The 20969-nt window shown below is 48.4% G+C and overlaps 1 protein-coding gene across 6 annotated transcripts in view; it reads right to left on the bottom strand.

Annotated features, from left to right (window-relative positions):
• TRAK1 (trafficking kinesin protein 1) overlaps positions 1-20969 on the bottom strand; it is a 110415-nt gene that overhangs the window by 19052 nt on the left and 70394 nt on the right. For all 6 annotated transcript variants that reach the window (XM_037526811.2, XM_037526815.2, XM_037526819.2 and 3 more), the window contains 11 exons: positions 20326-20402; positions 15215-15331; positions 12991-13091; positions 12097-12205; positions 10324-10402; positions 8979-9109; positions 8162-8236; positions 7445-7582; positions 3699-3775; positions 3080-3316; positions 754-1067 (listed from right to left, as the gene is read on the bottom strand). In XM_037526811.2, the coding sequence (XP_037382708.1) occupies positions 754-1067; positions 3080-3316; positions 3699-3775; positions 7445-7582; positions 8162-8236; positions 8979-9109; positions 10324-10402; positions 12097-12205; positions 12991-13091; positions 15215-15331; positions 20326-20376 (1429 nt within the window). In that variant the 5' untranslated portion in view covers positions 20377-20402. The remainder of the gene's footprint in view (positions 1-753; positions 1068-3079; positions 3317-3698; positions 3776-7444; positions 7583-8161; positions 8237-8978; positions 9110-10323; positions 10403-12096; positions 12206-12990; positions 13092-15214; positions 15332-20325; positions 20403-20969) is intronic.

The raw sequence follows: 20969 nt of genomic DNA, 5'->3' as shown, positions 1-20969 counted from the left end.
ACGTTCTCAAGCTCACATGGGTTTCTAAACTAAAGGAATAAAAAAACGAAAGATACAAAACTTGGTGGCTTTTGGCAGGGTAGCGGTAGGCAAGGGGGAGAAGTTTTATAAGCCTAAAGTAAACGAAAAGAACGAAAAAGAGGTGCGTTTTTCCAAGAGCAGAATCATATGGGGGTGTCTGTGGTACCAAAAAGGCAACTGCCTTTGGAAAAGACAGGCTTAAGGAGGAATAAAACTGATCTCCACAGTCACCCCTTTTCTGCATCAGCAGTCACCCCCTCTTTCTTTTATGATCAAACAAAACACATGACCCCACAAATGGCAAACTGCTTTTTCATGGGCATTGGGGGAAAAAAAAAAACAAAAACTTTGTCCTGCCCTCCACCACAACACGTCTGAGGAATCAAGGCCCCCCCCTGGCATGATCTAAATAATTTCTGAGTAGTTAGCAGTGCCTCTGCCCCTTGGAAAGATGTGCACTCCTAAGGTTCTAAAGGCAAAGGGAAGAACCACGTTCTCTTTGGCTTGGCTGGACGAGGCGAGGCCGGCTGCCCGCGTGTGTGTTGGCCACGCTGCCCGGGCCAGCAGGCCGGGGGCGAGCGCCCTAGAGGAACTCAAACCAGCAGCGCGGGTGGCTATCTCTGAAGAAAAAGGAGTAGGTGTTACACAGGTTTCCCGCCTTGCGGTGGTGGATCAGGGCCCACAGGGAGTCGCTGAGGAGGACAGAGAGAGGCCGAGGCCCCTTGTGATCACCTTCCAGCGGCTTCACGATCTGGAGCTTCTCGGGCAGGTAGGAGCGGCTGCTGAAGGACATGCCGGAGAAGCCGGTGAACTCCGAGAAGCGCGAGTGGGTGCCCAGGGACATGATGCTCTCCGTGGGCGTCAGGGAGCCGCTGAGCAGCTCGCCCTTCTCCGCCAGCTCCCTGAGCTTCCTCTCCTGCTCCTCCTCGAAGAACCTCCTCTCGGAGAGGTAATTCTCGCGGCGGAGGGACAGTCGCCTCAGCGCTGTCTCCAGGTCGTGGGAGCCCGGGGTGCCCGGCGTCCCTGGCTTCTTGCGGTCGTCGTTTCTAGAAGGCGGGAAACAGGGTGAGTGAGGAACACCCAGCCGGGGGTGCTGTGCTGCGTGCAAGGAAGGCCTCGCCGCCAGGCGTGCTCTGGGGACATTTGCCAGAGGCGGCAGGATTTTCTGAGGCAAGAAGTTGAAATCCGTGTTCATTTTTAAACAATATTTGCTTCTCCCCACTCCCTCAGGTTTAGTCCCATAGAGTTTCCTTCACCAATGTTTAAAAATGAGCAATGATGTAAAAAATTTAAAAAAAAAGGGGGCCTCCCTGGTGGCGCAAGGGGTAAGACGCAACCTATGAAGCAATCCACAGCCACTGCAGTATGAGTTCGATTCCTGGCTGGCCAGGGAGCTACCCACATGGCGCGGCAGACCCCTCCTAAGTTGTCTGCTGCTCCCCTCAGCAGTGTGCTTCGGTCAATCTGGCTGTTCTGTTCCCCACTCTGTCTCTAATGAATCCTCTCACACGACCCCCCCACCTCTAGCCTGTACCCCATCTCTTATATGCATAAATAAATAAATCTTTAAAAAAAAAGAATATAAAAAAGGATATCTAAGTTACAATACATTGAAGGTACATGAATCTTAGAGATTTTGTTATACAGAAGATACTGCCACCAAGGAAGGGCTGCCATAGATAAGAACTTCGCTTAAGAGCAAGTATACGAAACCTAACTTCAAAGCCCCAGGCAACGGGGGACTGAATGTCATTGACTGTAACACACATTAATAAACTAATACCACTTTACTATTTTCTGGTAGTTTAGAAATGACTGCATAATTATTTCTAGAAAGTTCCCATGTGTGATGTTCAGCACAGTGCCTCATATGTAATAAAAACTGCAGAAACAACAACAACAAAAAAGTTGAAATCACTTGGAACTAAATGCAAAATGTTCTTATTTTAAGCCTCTCACCTTCAAATTCCTCTTCTCTTTTTTTAATCTTAGAGATTATTAATATAAAATGCAAGTATAGGTAAAATAGGTGGGAGTTATTATCATGGAGTCCAGAATGGTAGCTACCATTGAATATTATGACTTCAAAAGCACTGTGGTTTTGTTTTCAGTTATTTTTTGAAGTCGCACTACAATTCAGTCTTATCAATATTAAACACTAATATATTTTTTATTCTACTAACTCCACTTTCCAATATGATGTTGCATGGAGTTTATATTTATACTAATAAATAGTTCATGCCCTAAAAAAAAAAAAGAAGTTGAAATCGAGAGAAACTGCCTGCCCAGAGGGAAGAATCACCTCCGAAGGTTTCACTTGTGTGGGGGTGTGGGGATGGCGTGGAACACTAAGGTTTAATGAAAATGTGCACATACTAGGAAACCTTAGTCCTATAAACACCTTTATGAACTCCTGAGGAAGAACTCCTCAAACCTCACAAAGTTCCTGGTAACCAGAAGGGTAGCTGGTTCAAGGGGTGCCTTTCTTTCCTCTTGAATTAAAAGAGCTGCGAGTTCACAAACAGTTCTGGTGAAGCAGTTTCCCAGCTGACCCAACTGCTCCTGAGAATCAATTTAAGTCAGAGAAAAAGGGTGCACACACTGGCCAATGTTGTCATGGGGGGGACACGGGGTAGATGATGCAGGGGTTCAGAAAGGCCCACCCCAGGGACACCCTATGTGCCCGGCACTGGCAGGGTACCCTGTACCCCATCAGATTGTGGTCACGAGAATGAGTATTCAACCTCCTCAGCCTTCCAGATATCCAGGTTACAGATGAGGTCATGAAACAATGCCTGTCCTGCAGCCCAACAGTTAGGATTTAACTGAGCAAGATACCCTGGCTGCATCTTGTCCTATCTCTTTACATGGGTTAACATATCAACTATCAAGGATAAATGCAAGCCTGTGGGGTTGGTAGAACAGATGTGAGAACTGAGAGGTGTTTATTTTCCAGGTGATGCACATCAGCCTCCCTCTTCTAATTACTGGAATCTGCATTCAGTCTACACTACCTCTCCCCCCAAGATAGAAGAATTAAAAATCCCTGCGGGCTCACCCCTGGTCAGTTGACTCTGCTTCCAGGATAATGCTGTTGGTCTTATTGTCCAGGATGACATTGCCAACGTCACTGCCGTAGAAGCTGGACCGGGGGGTGCTGACGCAGCTGGACAGGAGGGAGTTCATGGCTGAGGACTGGTTGGAGCCAGGGATGTTCATGGGGGAGGGTGTCAGAGACCTCTGCTTGACGACCTGGTTGATGTTTCTCACCGTTTCAAAGACTCGCTTCTGGTGACTAGAGAGAACACGTGTCATCCATAAATAAGCAAATGCAGGAATGACCTTGAGTTTAACCCTCTTACTCCCTCAAAGGAAACTATCAACTAAGGAGCCAAAAAACAGCTGACCCACAGTGAGCCCTCAACACCCTGCCCTCCTGTACCTTTCACGTGGATCTTAAGGTATAGGGTAGAAGTAGACAGACTTAGCACCCACTGAATTCAGGACTGTGGTTGTGTCCTGAAGGTGAAGTTAGCAGGAGTGATATATTTCCCTGCATGCGGACCTTAAGCTGTGGAAGGACTGCTGTGGTCACAGGTGGTGCCAAAGCCCAACCATCACCTGTCTGGATCACCGCGGGTCACAGGGCTCTGGGAAGCTAAAACCTAAGGCCTTACGCAATGTCTGGAGACTCGGGTTCTTCCAACTGCAGCTCCTTGCGCATCGTTCCCTCGATCTCCGCTGCCAAGGAGTCCTGGGAAAGGCCAGAAGACACAAATGAGTCACAGTTCAGGCGGGGTCTCTAAACAGGCTCATGGCCAGGCCAGTTACAGGGGCAGGATGTCCCTGTATAAACTGCAGCCCCTACGTAAGGCCCTTTGCGCCCATTTAGCTCAAGAGTCTGAAAACAGACCCTACGTCTCCTTAGCCATAGCACAGAGCTGTCACTGTGGCTACCAGACAAGGTCTTATGGAGGGCACTCTGCTCCTGTGCATTCCCCACCCTGTCCCCCCACCCCAATCATGCCTCCCCTGCAAGAGAAACTCCTCTCCCCACCAGCAATCCATGCATGGCTCATTCACCTTTACTAATCAGCTCACACTTCATCACCAGTAAGCCTCCACTCCTCCCCAAGGGGACATCCAGTACGTTAAGTTCTTGTGACGTCTCTGAACAGTTAGCACCCTGATTTATGTCTTTCTCTAGCAAGACTACATTTTGTGGGTCAGGGAAGCCAGTCACTATAGCCTTCTCATCACCCTGACGGGCCAGGCCCAGAACTAAAACTCAACAACTGCTGCCTGCACTGCCAGCCACTCCTCATGGCTGAGAGAGCCTGGCAAGTGACCCCTCGCACTAGCACAGGGAGATGCCAGCAGACCAGGTGCATGCAGGAAAGTGCACACTGAGGCCTCAGAGGGTGACACCCATGCAGGACAACTGGAAGTGAAGGCCTAGATCCATGAAAAGCCCAGTGATGGCGGGAATGTTCTGTTTCTGCCTGTCTAGTGCGGGGGCCACTGGTCACAGGTGGCTACTGAGAACTGAAAATGTGGCTGGTGAGACCCAGGAACTGAATTCTTATTGTACCAATCACAACTGATTTAAATGTGCATAACCACTGGAGGCCTAGCAGATAGTGCAGGGGGACTGTCCAGAGCATCCATTGCCACAGGCCACCAGGGGTTATGCCACTCTGGAAGCTGGAACCAAGTGGGGAGACTTGACAGCAGTCAGTGGGAAGCATGATCAATAAAGGGTTAATGACCTTGCTTTTAATTTCTGGTTATGAATATGCAATTTTATTTAGCAATTATAGCCCACAGATTGCCCTTAAATACAATCCCATGGTAAGGGCTTCCCTAGGTCTGCTTGACATTTTGGTAAGGTGTTTTATTTTTCATAATACTGCTATTCAGCATATAAGCTACACTGAGAGTTTTGCATGAGGAAGGGGCCTGATACAACTTAAGAGAAACAAGAAATTAAACTCCTAATTACAAAGTCATGCGGAGACAGAACCAAAGCAGCACCTGACACTTGCTTTGGCCATGACCTCCTCTGGTAGTCTGGGGAAGCCCAAGGACCCATTTTGCAGAATAGTATTTTAAAATGAATAAAATAATCAGGACTAAAAAGGAAGACAGATGTGTTGAACCAGGTACTGGAGTATTAATGACATTTATGATAAAGTAACACGCTGGATCAGGCCCCGGGACTGGTGATCACTGTCACCTTGAAGGGAAGATTAGCATAAAAGGTATTTTGAGCAACGCACAGTTGAAATGCTCTATGGAGCTGGCTGTGACTTTGAATAGTGATGTCACAGGGGTGCTGACATCACTGTGGTGTATTGCCAGCCTTCACTAAATTCATGGTCCCTCTGAATCCCCTGTGATCCCAGATTAAGGACTCCTACCACAAGGCAAGGGCACTGAGGGCGATTCTGGGCCAAGTTGCTACACACTGTTTTATTCAGCAATCAGAAAGACCAGGAGCAAAAGGGGAAGCAGATCTGGGTGCTCTGCTCCCCAAACACGGGCACAGTACAAGCTTCAGGTTGCTTGAAATGCCTTTCATGCAGAATGCACTTTAAAAATAGCCATCTTCGGATGGAGCTGGAAGGGATCATGCTCAGCGAAATAAGTCAGAAAGAAAAAGAAAAATACCGGATGGTCTCACTCATAGCAGGAATCTAGAAAACTTAAATAAGGGACCAGGAAAAAGAATAACTATAAGAAAGAAAATATCAAAATCAACAAACAACTATGAACCAGAGATACTCTATGGGGGGTAGAGGGGCAGGGAAAGGAGGGCTTGGGGTCAAAATAAGGGGGTTGTAATTGTATGGGGAATATAAAAATAAAATTTAAATTAAAAAAAATTGGTTCCAAGGTACCAAAAGAAAACCATAAAATTAACGTGAATAAATATTTAATTGGCAAAAAAAAAAAATTAAAAAAATAGCCATCTTCCAAGACTGAGCTGTGCCAACAGCTACAGAAAAGGCAAACAAAAAGGCTTCACCTGAGCAAATATGAAAGTAGAGGCTTTCTAGAAGAAATCCCAATGCAGATATTTAGTTCTTCTTGTGTAATGGTTGAGTTTTAGGGTATAGGCTGCCTGTGAGAACAGGAGTCTCAGTGCCCAGGCAACAAGACGGCTGGGAGACCTCTGTTCCGTGATGACCCTGGGCTAAGGGAAACCAAGGCTGGGGGTGCAAACCACAGGGTCAGCCTGGAGCTGAGTTATCAGCTCCAGAGCAGGGCGTAGGGGTGGGAGTGTTTGCTCAGGGACAGAATGTTCTTTGCTCCCTTACTGGGAGTCCTGGAATCACCGGTTCACCAATCTGCCCCCCAGAGAGCTGCTTATGGACCGTGTGTTTGGGTTTGGTTCCCTTTAGATTCCAGTCAGAGATGGTGGAGAGACAGAATAGAGACAGAGCTAGCCTGATGTTGATGTATGAAAGCAAATAACAAAGAGATCATGAGGAAAAGTAAGTTTGAAAACGGAGGCAGGGGTGGGTGACTGTAGGAAAAGCGCCAGGGAAAAGGCCAGATTTGGAAGGGACAGAGTTGCACAAACGTTTATACAGTCATCATTTGGGGGAGTTTCTCTCAAAAAGTTCTTCCTCAGAGACAATTTGGTTTTTCAAGGAAATAGAGCCTGAGTATAAAAGTTCTGGGTAGCTTGTTCTTCAGCCAGTCTGTCGGGGCATCTAAGTCTATTAAGCGTATGCCAATTCCATGACATACCAGACGCTGTGCTGGGGACAGGGTAGTAAAGCGTGGGGAGAGAGGAAAGAGCAAAGAAGACACGGTCCCAGCCCCCGGGGGCTTGAGTCTGAGTAAGTTCACCACATGTCACAGGGAAATGACAGGCAAAGGGGACAGTCCTGAGTAGCCCGAGTCCCGCAGAGAGAGAGAGGCCCCTCCTCAGCCATGCTCCCCTAAAGCCCAAACATGAAACAAAGCAGGCCAGGGATAACCAAAGAAGATGGTGCGGAAATAACATGAAAATATAAAAATGCCACACCCAGTGGTAGAGACAACTATTTTTTTTTCAGAATGTGGATACTGAAATATCCAGAGAAACTGTAATAAGCCAACAAAGAACCAGCAGAACCACTGGCTTGTACCTGTGAGGTGCAACCACTATGTTTAAATAGCATCTCCCAAATATCGGAGGTTCCTCCTAAATCTAGCCCCTACTAAATGTATCTTTTAAGGACAAGAGTGATAAAGATGACAGATTCAAAGCCATGGAAAACAGAGGCAAGTAGCATCAAGTGCCCTGAGCACACAAGTCCTCAGCTCCAGATCCAAGGTGCAAAATGGCCTACAGAACTCATCTCCAGACCCGCCTTCCTACTGCGAGCGCCCCTGGTGGGACGGGGAATATGGAAGAGGGCAGGCAGCTCACCATGGGGAACAGGCCTAGCGAGTGGTAGCGCCGCGAGGTGGCATTGGGCATGGTCTTGTTCCGGAGATTTTTGAGCTCCTCCTGCGCCTCGTGAAGCATCTCCATGCACTCTGCGTACTTGTCCTCCAGCTCCCGAAGCTGCAGGAGACCAGGCCAGTGCAGGGCGTCAGGATCCCCGGAGCACCAGGTGTCAGGAGCCCCCCCCGGCCCCCCCGGGCAGAAAGTCACAGACAGCTAACAAAAGCCCTGGCCTGGGGTGGGACTGGGGCCAAACACCAAGGAGTCCCCAAGATTCAGTTGGTATTTCACTTGGGAAAAGCTGGCAGATTAGCCATCTCCAAAAATACTAACAAATGGGTAAGTGAGATTTAAAAAAAACAACCAGAAAGTAATGGGAGATGGGACAGTCAACTCTGTCATCCTTTCAAGTCACATCTTTGAACAAAGCTTCATTTATGTGGTGTGCGGGGTCACTTCACAACTATTGGCGTGTTCATTGGGAACCTGGACACCCCGGGATCCGGGCTGGGGTACAGCCCAGCCTCCCAGGCGCCACAACTGGTAATGATAATAGAGGGAGCTGGGAACTGCATGAGGATTGAGGATGACATTTAATTCAAAGTGAAAACAGATGTTAAGGTGGACATGACCTGTGAGAGGGAGGCTGGTGTGCCCTCATGGGGACTGGGGCCTGATGAAATGAGGGAAGACTCCTACCTCGGCCGTGAGCTGCCGCTGGGCATCCTTGGCAGCCCCCAGGTGCTGGACGAGTTCTTCATTTTCCACGGCACACTGAAAACATTGCAGAGGCGAATCAGTACCTCTTTTTTTTTTTTTTTTAAAGATTTATTTATTTATTTATACAAGCACTGGGTACAGTCAGAAGCGTGGGAGGGTGAGAGAATTCACCAGAGTCAGAGCAGGGAACAGAACAGGCAGGCTGATGGAGAAATACACTGCTGAGGGGAGCAGCGGGTGCGGAAGGAGAGGTCTGTGCGCCATGTGGGACCCTTGCCTGCAGCTGGGGATCGAACCGGTGTTGCAGAGGCTGCGGGCAGCTTCGCAACCCAGCGCTCAACCGCTGCGCCACCGGGGAGGCCCGAATCAGTACCTCTTTAAAGAGACTTAGAAGAATCCAACTTTTATCCTCTTATTACAAGATTCATTGTGATCTTATCACATCTACAATGATAATTTTGTCTTTTATATTTTTATTTCACTTTGAAGGCAAAGTCTTCCCACCAGAACATGCCGGGTGCCCTGCATAAGAGCAAATACTTGGCTAGGTTTTTTATCAGTTAATTTGGTCTCTACAGCATTTTTCTTAGTGAATTATATTCACTTACAGATTATTCTCAAATTATAAGTGGTGAAAATATGATCTCCTTATAGAGGACAACCAGTTTTATACTATTGAATTCACCAAGGTTTTTCTCCACAGGGGCAGCACAAACACCTAAATACAGAGCTAAAGGGGCCTGTCACTGGGGTAAGTGCCCCTTTCGGGTATCCACCAGAGAAATGGGAACCTTACAGCTTTTGCCTTCTTCTGCAAATCAACTATTTGTGACAGCAGGTGTGTGATCTCCTCTTGCTGGCGGGCGGCATCTTCAGTTTTCTTGGCCAATTCTTCCGAGATGCTGGCAATCTGCACGTTGGCATCCCCTTTGACCAAGAAATACCACAAGAGTTAGTCAGAAAACCCCATCTGCAGAATCAGAGGGAATGGTTTCTCTGTCATTTGTACAAGAAAGAACCTCCTCATGACACTATGGGGTGGAGGGGGGGGTCCTTGAGGGGCAGAGTGGAGAGGGTAACTATGGAAGGGACCTTACGAGAATACCCTTGTTCCTCTGGCTCAATCTGTCATGAGAAAGAACCCAACCTCCCCGCGATAGCCCCCAGGCCCAGTGTCTGACCCCACTGACCCAGGTGGTGTCCTGAGAAGAGATCAGGCAGGCTTCAGGAGTCAGTGGAGATGGCTCCCCAACAAAGGTGTCCCTAGCCAAATCACCATGTTCCACACATAAGCAGCTCGTATTATTAACAGGAAGCCCTGCTGCACCCTGTTCTAGAAAGGAACTACTGCCGCGCCCAGTGCTCTTAGGTGTCTTCAACCCATATGCAGACCCACAGCTCATTCTATTAGATTTCAACACAGGGTGTGATTTATTTATTTAGTATCTTGCTGAACTCAAAATAACCTGTCCTTTGGTCTTAAATCGCAAACATATAACAGAGAGGGTGGGGGAAGTACTTGCAGGGTTTGAACAGCCTGGGTGTGAACTGGGTAGGTCCACTTAACATTGTTTTTCTTATAAACAGACTGATAGCGATACATCCAGTACAGCACTATAAATGTATTTTCTTAACATTTTCTTTTCTCTAGCTTACTTTACTGTAAGAATACAGTATATAACACAAAATATGTGTTAACTGTTTCTGTTATCAGTAAGGCTAAGTTTTGGGGAAGTCAAAAGTTATACAAGGGTCTGTGCCCTGAAGGAGGGGCGGTGCCCCAATCTGTGTTGTTCAAGGTTCAACTGTATTTGCAAAGCTGAGACTGTAGCTGGGCCTAACATGGCCATTCAATAATTCCAACATTCCATTAGAAAGCGAAAATTAAAATGAAATATCCATCTCATGAGAAATTAAGACAACGTGATTCTGACAGCCTAAGCACAAAATTTGTCATAAATCAGGGTGAGGGTGGCCACACAAGAACAGGAAGGTTCTGGTTTTAAGAGAAATGTGGCTGATCCCCAGGCTGGCAGAAAGACTACTCTTCATCAACAGCGGTGCAAATCTGCCTAGTGACAAAGACAGCAGATGGACAGAGTAAAAGGAGGCAGTAGTGGGCAGGAGAGCCATGGACATACTCAGCTCCTTTACACAGTCGTTCACCAGCTGCTGCTCTTTCTCTTCGTAGGTGATGGTCTCTGTCTTCAGCTGGCAAGCCTGTGGATGAGACTCAGGTCAGGGGCCCGGCATGGATTGGTGGGGCAGGCAAGGCTGGGCCATAGAGCAAGGTCTAGGAGGTCGTCCTTTGTCATCTCCCCACCAGTTACCTGCGGTACCCTTAAATACAGAAAACCAACCGGAATTCCTTCCCTGCTTAAATGAATGAATCTGGGCTTTTCAAAGCTGGGAAAGATGCACCACTAGAGGGCGCCACAGAAAGCAACGTGCTCTCTGCTCTGGGAAACCACAGACCTGCATGGGTCTGTCTATTCATTTGTGTGGGTCCCAGCTCCTAGACATGGAGCTCTAGGACCCTGGGGACATGCAATCTTAACAGCACCTCGGGTGCAGCTCTGCCTGCCGCAGGCGTTCTGGAGATGACAACGATGGGCAATGCTTCCCATGAACCTACTTTGTGCCAGGCTTTGTCCTATAAGGCTCTGGGTGGCGTTAAACCCACTGTATTCAGCTGAGTAAAAAGTAGGTACAGTATGAAAGCATTAATATTCAAAGACCCAAGAGCTATCACATGACTCTGGATAATTTGTCCCAGCTGAAAAGGCAGGAAGATAGAGATCTGAGGCCTGAAGAAAACGACCCAGTTAGACCCTGGTCCCACAGTAATACTGCACTCCGAAGGCCAGCTGCGGTGGCCGGAATCTGTGGCTGGGGCAGGCTCCCTCCACCTGCTGTAGGTGAAGACTGACAGAGGGGCTCATTGCCCTGTGCAGAGCTAGAATACCTGCCTGCAGCAGACGCTGGGAGGGGAAGCCCCAAAGTGGAATGGGGAGCCATGGGCTGTAGTCCTGCCCCCCATTAGAACATAACACTTTCCTCGTGCATGCATAAGAGCATCCTGTTAGGCCTAGATGTGAGGGTCTTTCCAATATGTGGGCAGCCCAAATTTAAACGCTGGCTAGAGAGCATAAGCTCACTGATTATAAGTCAACAAGCACTCAATTGGCACGAGCCTGCGTTTCCAGAGAGGGACAGTGAGGGAAGTAACATGGGGCCTGGAGTCTCAGTGACTTGCCAATCTTGGCTTCCTTCACTATCTGGCACAACCTAAGGAAATGAAAATACCAAGCAGCTGGGTCCTAGTTTCCTCATTGTAAATGAGAATCAGAGTCACCAGCTTTCAGCCTTGCAAAGATTTTCAAAAAAGGATGCAGGCAAAGTGCCTACCAGTGACCAGCCCATGAGAGACACTCCAAAGCATGAGTCTGCAAGCTGTGCCAGCTTAGCCTTCTTGACTGTCTAAGGAGTGTTGTCTTCAAGATCCCATGTACTATTCCCTTAGAACTTGACGCAGCAACAAGAAAATGAGGCTTCCACACAAGAGCCTGCAAGTCATGTCTGCGGCGCTGAGAACTCATGGATAGACCTGACTGTGGGAGCTTGGGTGCTGATTGTGAGGGGGGAGGGTTTGCCACTCTGGCCACAATTATGCAGCCATCACAAGCTGCATAATTCACGGGCGCTCTGCTCCAGCCTGGCCAGTGTGTGCTGACTTGGGAAGCCAGACCTCTGGGTACTTGAGGTTCCCCTGCTGGGCACTGGGTGTAGCTGTGAGCTAAGGTGAGGCGGCTGTTCCAAGGACTGTGGGCTCTGTAACCATGGTTCTTCTGGCCAAATAAGGCAGACGGGCCACTACCCTTCTAGAAGGGGCAAGAGCAGGGAGTATACTTCACCTCAGACCGAAGTACAACGTTCTCCTCCTCAAGGTCCTTAAGCTTCTTTTGAAGTGAATCCAAGTGAAAGTAATTCTGGACTGAGGATGAGGACTCATTTCTCTTTAATCTGGGGGAGAAAGTGCCTTCACTTTCCAGGGGGAAACATTTCCTCCCACCCCCCAGAGGTCATGGGGACTGCCCCGCTCCAGGGAAGCCAGCGCCCACTTATGCACCGGTGCCACCACATCAGACCTTTTGTGCACAATTTGCAGTTGCTGCATAACCTTCAGATTCAGGTGAATCAACTTATCTGAAGCCTGCATAACTCAGGAGAGCCTGGGAGTTTGACATTTAACACTCCCACATGCAAAGAACTGTTTTAAGCACTTTGCATATAACTCAATTAATGCTCATGACCCTAGGAACTGAAAGTATTATTATTATTTCCATTTTACAAGTGAGGACACAAGCACAGAGAGGTTAAGCAACTTAGCCAAGAGCACACAGCTAGTGAGTCACTCTCCTCCAAGCGCAGATCACTGGGCTTCTAGGGTCTATATTTCTTACAGGGGGCTTGCCCGACTCTCTCAGAAGCTTATCTTCTCATAGTCCGTCAGCTCCTCTGACTAAAGAACCTCGTATTATCCTCCAACAGCACAGCCCACCCTGCCACCCATGAACATGCCAGGCCAAATCAACCTAAACTGGCAAATAAAAGCGAAGACCCAGTAAGAGGAAAAGTAAACCCTGTCTTTCCAAGGCCCACTAAAATAGTATAATCAATCTGTTCAGGCACTTGGAGATGCCTGGCTTGGAGAAGGCTGGGAGGAGCTGACCCGCACTGCTGGCAAAGGTGACCTTGCCCAGGCAACCCAAGGCCACTGTCCACAGCGCTGGCTCCCTGGGACTTACGGTGTGGAGCAAACGGACTCGGGCTCGCTCTCCTCCGCGGCTCTGGTGTAGAACTGAAGCAGCTCATCCTTCATGGACAACTCATGCTGGAGCTGAGACACCTGCACACAGACAGAGGGGTGCCTTACTCGCTTCCCAAACGTGACCGCGCCCCAACTCCTGCTCAAACACTTGCCGCTTAATGCCAAGATCTTAAAAATTCGTCATTAAAAGTGAAGCATTTAATTGTGCTTTTCAAAGAAAACTAAGGGTTCAGTTTGAGCCTGTTTAAGAAAAATACTATCAATTACTGCTTGGAAGAAAACCCTGTCAAAATTTATAATTTTTCCTTGGGTACAGAGCTAAGATGACAAGGCTCTGGAATGATGATTGGGGAACAGGCAGTTTATGGGTTTTGTAAGTAACCAGATGATCAACCAGAGAAACAGATCATGTTAACAAATGAAAGAAGAAACCAAATGCCCCCTGGGACCAGCACCCTGGCACTGCCAGCCCTGGGTGGGTAGCGACAAGCAGCTTGTCAACCCTCCTGGCTTCAACACTTGGAGAAGCTCTCGGCCCCACCCTGTGACTGCTGCACCCTCCCAGGCCACCCCATTCTCCGTCCCCGTGGCCAGGCTGGGCAGACCTTGCTCTGCAATCAAGGGTCATGAGATAGGAATTTCAGATACTGGAAGAAAAGAGGCGGCCACCAGACACGGGCCATACCAGCCCCAGCTAGGTCGGCTGTGCAAATCACACTGAAATAAATAAACCCATGTCATAAACACTAGCCCTTGCCTTATCACCAGTCAGCCCCGATGAACAGGAACCAATACTGGAGGTGAGAACTGCAGCTATTTTCATGTTCTTATCTCTAATTTGAGTTGGGGAGGTGTCTGCTTTATCCCAACTTTTCTACACAACATAGTGAACATATTATGTCTTCCAGAGAGATAGATGGCTTTTGCTTCAACACCTAGACTGATAATTGAATGATGTGCCAAAGGGAACACATTTCAGATTCGATGCTTTTCCAATGGGGAAAAAAAAAGCATCTCCACTCCCAAAGCATAGGATGCAATTGGTGTGAATGGAGGAAACGCCAAGCCAGGGCAGCAGCACAGGGGACAAGGGTAACGACTTACTGGCTCTGGGGTGGCAAGTCCCTCTGCTCAGAAGGGGCCAAGAAAGCGGCCAGGCTGACCTGAGAGAAGGGGATTCGGGTCACGAAGCTGGGGGCAGGGAAGGTACGGTCAACTTCGTTCCTCCTGATCATCTTTTACAGAAAGTCCGGGATTAAAGCCTTTCTTATAGAGTGGCAACTCTATTGCATCACATTAAAACTATAATTAAACTCAGAGAAAAAGAGCTGGTGATAGCCTTCGCAAGGAAAACATTTGAATACATCTCAGGACATGCTGAGGGCATCCCTCCCAAGAGTTTCTGGAAGAAAATAAGGGAGGAGAAACAAGCAGGAGGAAAGCAAGATCCTCACAGTTAAAATCCACTTTGAAAGAGCAGCTAGGATGATAGGGAAGAAGCTAAAAAGTGGGGGCTGGCGCTGAGCATGTAACCCCTGCCCTCCCAGCCCAGTCTGGCCCTGCAGGCATCCTCCTCCTGCCCACACCACACCCCTTCCAGAAAACCCGTGCTGCTCCTCCAAAACCCGATCCCTTAAATAAGCCTAAAGCTTTTACATCCCCACCCCTCTCACCACTGATGCCCATCAGCCAAGATTTGTCGCATGGAAATAATAGGGTTTCTATCATGAAAACAATACACTACTTTTTGTTTTGTTTTACAGACACAAAATTATATTGTAAGGATGAATGTGCAGTCGCTGCTTTACTCTGCAGCCTAGGCTGCCTCCTGACAGGCTCCTTTTCTGGCCCGCCCACACGCACCCCATGCGGGATTCCCTGCTCATTGTATCAGTCTGCATGAGCATTTGCCAAGTGCTGTGTGTCTCCAAGCCTATGAGACAGTCTGGACTCTTGGAGGACAGGCCCTGCCTGGGACTGGGCACTATGGGCCTCCTGGCTGCCTAGGGCTGTTCCCAGCCCCACCATCGGCCCACACTGTCGAAGGGAGACACAGTGAGCAGGGCAGTGGTGGAAGGCCGCTCTTAGCACTGGGCTCTGGCCTCGTGAGGGTCCTTCTGACTGGGTCCCCACCCATCGCTTCCTCCCAGTGCACCTGTGGCTCCCTAGCCCTGCAGCTCCCCAGCCCCGCCACAGCTTACCTCCTCTCTGATGTGTTCCACTTGCTCTTCCAGCAGCTCGTTTCTCTCGGTTAGTGTCTTGTTCTTCTTCAACAATGACTGGCCAATCCGAGCAGCCAATTCTAAATCCCGCTCTTTCTATAAAAGGCGAGAGCAGAGATTCAAAAACCCTGTGTGTCTTGAAGGAGCCAGCGGTGCTCAGTGTTCACCGACGAGAACAAGGGTGTTTAGAAATAACAAAGGAATCAATAATTCATCATCCCTGTCAGCATTCAATACCCTGATAAAGAGAAAGACGCGAAGCCAGCGGAATGGCCGGGAATGACACGCACCTCAAGCAGGAGAGGGAACCTGCAAAGCTAATGGAACAATAGCCTTCGGCAGGAAAAACATGCCTCTGAACACATTTCTCTGCCACTGCTGAGTCCTGGGTCATGGCGTGGTGCCACCTCTCCACCTGGGGCCTGGCTATTGCATCAGGGGACCCAGCACCAGGAAACGTAACTATGTGCTGGAGGAATGAACACACACATTCCACAGCACTCTCACAATAAAGTCAAGTGCTGACCCCGACACGCAGCCTCTTCAGCACACGTGAAGCTGGAATTTACTGAGTTCCTTCTATTTGCCTTGCAGGAACAAAAATGCTTGTTGGCTCTGAACTATAACCACAGGTTTCTTTTCCTAATGGAGGTTACACAGGCTTATATTAAAAAAAAAAAAAAAAGCTTTCAAAATAGAGAGGCATTGCACAAAGCTGGCAGACTTCAGAGACAGACTGTGTTAAGGTGCCCCCGTTAGAATTTTCTGTTGGTTCAGCTGATGGCAAAGCACAATGGAAGAAAATCTTCAGGGGCACATGAAGACACAGCTGCTTCACGAGACGTCCTCAACAGTGGGGGCGGTGGGTAGACATCATCACTGAAGCAGACTGACCCACCCTGCTGGAGGGAATATTAGCCACTGTGGTCAGTTTGACTACCTCATGATGGCTAGAGGAGGAGGACTATGGACAAGTAAATTATTTCAGAAGCTTATACTAATTATTCTCTCACTTGGTATAAAGCGTGGCTGAATGGGAACAGGTAGTTTAGAGCAGAAGAGAAGCTGGGGAGAAGGCCTACCTGATCAGCTATCCACTAACCTTGTTAGCTTCAGCTTAACAAGGACTAGGTACATTCTAGTTTCTCAAAACACAGGTTAGAACTTATTGATAGGTTGAGAATTAGTTGAGTAATAGCAACTGACATTCTTCTCAGAAATGGTGAAAGGTGGGGTTCTAACTGAACACCCCGGGGGACCCAGTTCCCTCATCTGTTGGATGGGGGAGGGTGGAGGAACAGGCTAGCTGAGACATTCTTAGAATGAAAGAGCATTCCAGCTTTTTGATTGAGAGTTGCATAATTAAAAAAAAAAGGCAGCTTTTATTTCTAACTTCTTACACATCCACCAAATTATTCAATGCAGTTACAGCAGACCCTTCTTATCACAGGAGTTTTAGTGAATTATGAGCAGAGCACTTGAGGTCCATGCAGAGTTCAGGAAGACTCTGGATTCCACGATGACCTGACTCTCCCCCGAAGTCTCCACAGTCCCAAAACCCGTAACTGCTGTCCCACTTGACAGCAGTGTGACCCTAACTCAGATCTTTAAAGTTCTCAGACCAGTACCCAGCGGGGCTTCCTGCTCATCAGGCTGCAGCCTCGCTGGTCTGTGTTGCCATCAGGCATTCAAGCTGCTGAGTTCCAACAAGCTCAGACACTCTGTAGGCTGATTCCACTGCAAACAAATCAAGTAAAAACAGTAATAGTGAAGACCAGCTGGGTCAGGCCCTGCTAATACTTGAAGGCTGTTCGGGGCTCTTGTTGGCACCCACAGCCAGGTCCTAAGAGGGATGGGCGCCAGGTGGGCAGAACACGCGTAGCACTGAGCACAACACCCACGGTCCTCATCCCTTCCCATTACACCCCAATATCTCAGATTCCAGGGCCTCCTCAGCTCCTTGCCCCCCAGGGGAGCTCTCCCCTATCACCATGGAAAATTCAGTCTTCAATAGAAAGAAATTTTTCTACTGGGAAAAGAATTAGAGTAAAAATGCTAATGGGGAAATTTTTAAAAGCTGAAAAGCTATTGCAGAGTCTCTGTTTTTTTCCCTACTTTTACCTAAGGGCACAGGCTGGTGGCGTTTCTCCTTGAGAACAGGAACGAAAAGAACTCCCCACTTCTCATAATCAGCTAATTTATGACCAATGTTTACTTCCAAAAACAAGAAAAAGGCGAGGAAATGACAGACTCAACTACAGTGAGACTGAGAGACTGCCAAGCAATAATTTAGGCCAATGGAGATAAGCTATTTGAAGAATTGGCTTTTTTACTCCCCAGAAAACATGGCCAGGTGGAGCTTGTGGTAGCTCGGAGAGCTCTGCTCTGTCCCCCCCAACGTGGCTTTGCTTACAGAGACTGTACAGGCACGTCAGCCCCTCTGCCAGCAAACGCTGTGCTGCCCGACACGCCCCTGGAGATGGAGAGCAGCCTGCCTCCCACACTCAGCAGCTGACTCATCTCATTCACCAATTCAGGCTAAAAGCATGACTAAGGGGCCCTGGAATAACCCTCTCCAAGAAAACGGGGGAGGAGGCATGCTTTGCCCAAAGGTAAATTCCCAGCAGCAGTGAGTCAGGGCAAGCCTCGGAATCCTCTTCCTCTTAAATCCAGACACAAACTCTCCTCCCTGGCCAAGGGCCGGGTTTTGGTTATCGTGTGCAGGTCCCCGGCCTGAGCGCCCAGCCCGGGTGTGACAGGCGTGCAAGCCCAAGCCACGATGGGACGGATGGCAGGGAGGCCAAGAGAAGCACGACACAACCATCCCACGGCTGGGCACCAGACTTGAACCAGGAAGCCCGCCTGGTTCCAAAGAAGGGCCTTAAGGCAGACGTGATTCTTCTCAGGACAAGAATGGTGTTACAATCGAAACAAAGACAGGCACGCACCCTGCCAGGATGAGCTGCTGAAAATAAAACCAAGAAGGCACAATAAGAGCCACCTGGAGAAACGCCCCACAAGTGTCCAGCAGCTCAGGAAGGGGACTGGGTGTGTGTTTCGGGGATGGTGATACAGAGGGCTTGGAACATGGATGCTGCGAGAATGAACAGAAAAGAGAGAAACTCCAGTCTCACTGCTGAGGCTCCTGGAGATTGAGGGGTGGCCCTGGGACAAAAATAAAGGTACAGACGTGGGTCCCCTCTCAGGAGCGTGGATGACTGATTGGCTATGGAGTGAGGAGCGGATGCTGGGAACTCTGGAAGATCTGGAGAGAGGGCAGTGGTGAACCATTTCAAGTGAGTGGTGCCAACCAAGCCAACCTCCCACATGGCGAATGCCAGCTGTCCAGATGGCTGCAGCTGGAGAGCCCCCCAAGGCCCGGCCTACTAGGCCGAGCCAATGCCTCCCGGCACAGCCAGAAACCAGGACCACTTTATCTGGGGCTGAGGAGTTTGTAATGTATCTGATGTGTGGGTGGTCAAGGGTCTCAGCTCCTGACCCCACTCCACTCAGCTGGGCCTACTGGGGAGTGGCTGGCCTTGGGGCGTGGGGGGTGGGGGGTGGGCAGGTGAGTCCTCAGGATCTCAGAGGGAACTGGAAGCTGGTGTGAGAATGTAGGACAAGCAGAAGGGAGGAAAACAGGGAAGGAGACAAGGAAACAAAGTGAAAGATGTCCTCCTTAAACCTGTGTCTCCCCACCCCTGCTTGGCCCTCTGTCTATGTTTCAACCTTGTCCTACCACTGCCTGAAAATGCTAACAATGGTTTCTGGCTCCCTCCTTATTCCCCTTTCTTCCTGGAAGGGCTAATGAATAGTCTCTATTCTGGAGTAGAAACAAGAGGCTAACAGTTTGCATCTGCGCATTGAAGGGTTGGTGGGGATCAGGGGTGGCTTCAGTCTAAAGAATTCGATCCATACTTATTAAGAACCTACATACCCTGGTCTGTTCCAGGCACGGGACACACACATGAAACCCCTATTTCTATTTTTTTTTTTAAGATTTATTTATTTATTTATACAAGCACTGGGTACAGTCAGAAGCACAGGAGGGTGAGAGAATTCACCAGAGCCAGAGCGGGGAACAGAACAGGCAGACTGACGAAATACACTGCTGAGGGGAGCAGCAGGCAGCAGGAGAGGTCTGTGCACCATACAGGACCCTCCTCCAGTGGCCAGGGAGCAGCCGGGGATTGAACCAGCGCTGCAGAGGCTGCGGGCAGCTTCGCAACCCAGCACTCAACCACTGTGCCACCGGGGAGGCCCAAAACCCCCATTTCTACAGTACTTTATTGCACCTTAATTCTCAACTGCCAACACGCTGCTGAGAAGAAATTCAGAAAATTACAGCCTCTAAAATACCAGCTGCTCAACTAATCCTGAGCAAGTTCCCTAAGTTTTTCTTGCCTGGCTTATTTTTGTCATCTCCATGTTGACACTGCATAACATTCCCTTAACCCGACGTAAATTAAAAAAACAAATAAACAAACCACATTATAAAGGTATAGATAATGAAGCATTTTTTTCAGACATTTTTGTGGATACACTTAAAAATATATTGCAGTACATGTTTTAAGGATTTCGTTTAAACCTTAAGGTATTTGTTTGTTTATTTATTTATTTAGATTTATTTATTTATACAGGAACTGGGGTACAGTCAGAGGCATGGGAGGGTGAGAGAATTCACCACAGAGAGAGCGCAGAGCAGAATGGGCAGATGGACCCTAGACACTACTAAGGGGAGCAGCGGGCGAAGCAGACAGGAGAGGTCTGCTGCACCATGTGGGAATCTCCCTGGCCGGCCGGGAATCGAACCCGTGCTGCAGAGGCTGTGGGCAGCTTCATAGCGCGGTGCTCAACTTGCTGCGCCACCAGGGAGACCCTAAACCTTAAGGTATTTAAATGATGCCTCTTTTGTGTGATGAATGCAGTCCTTCTTAAAATACCTTTCACAAAGTTACAGTTACTGAGCAGCTAAGTTATACCCCCAGAGGGGGTATAAGTTATATTACAAAATAAGTCATATTTACAAGTTATATTTAACTAATATAAGTCAATTACAAATGATTCGTTGCCTTCCCCAAAACTCTTACCTCCTCAAGAAGCCGAGTGACAGCGTCTATGTCATTATATGTCTTAGTCATCTGGCCAACTCTTTCGGCACATAAAACTGCAAGAAACAAAAAATGACAGTGAAATCACTGATGACAACAACCTGCCAAACAAATGACTCATAGAAAGTAGAGGCTCTAGTAACACTATCGTATATTTGAAAGTTGCTAAGAAAGGACTTTGAAAGTTCTTGTCATAAGGAAATTTGTGGCTCTGTGTGGTGACATGCTCACAGACAGAGTGGCAATCCTTTCCCAGTCTATGCAAATCCCACTCACGCTGCACACCTGAAACTAACCTAATGTTACATGTTCACTATAGCGCCACTGAAAGGGGGTGGGGGCCGAAAGTTGTGTCTATCTATTAGGAACAAGAGTCGTTGGCTTTGCCAAGTTCAACTCACTGGCAGGGTTTCAGAGAAGAGCCCCAAGCTTTACAGGGGCAAGGGGAGAAGGAGTTGATTTCTAATATCTACAAAGCCTTGACAGGGTGTGTGTGTGTGTGTGTGTGTGCACGCATATGCATATTTAGTGGTGGTGTTGAGGCAAGGTGCTGGAACTGGCTAATTTCTTTTTTTTTTTTTTTTACTTTTGTAATAAATTTTATTTTTATATTCCCCATACAA

This window comes from Talpa occidentalis, unplaced genomic scaffold (assembly GCF_014898055.3).
Source record: "Talpa occidentalis isolate TD23 unplaced genomic scaffold, MPIMG_talOcc4v2.1 talOcc4.10, whole genome shotgun sequence".
Classification (NCBI taxonomy): Eukaryota; Metazoa; Chordata; class Mammalia; order Eulipotyphla; family Talpidae; genus Talpa; species Talpa occidentalis.
The sequence above is the reverse complement of the archived record's forward strand: the minus strand, read 5'-3'. Positions and strand labels throughout refer to the sequence as shown.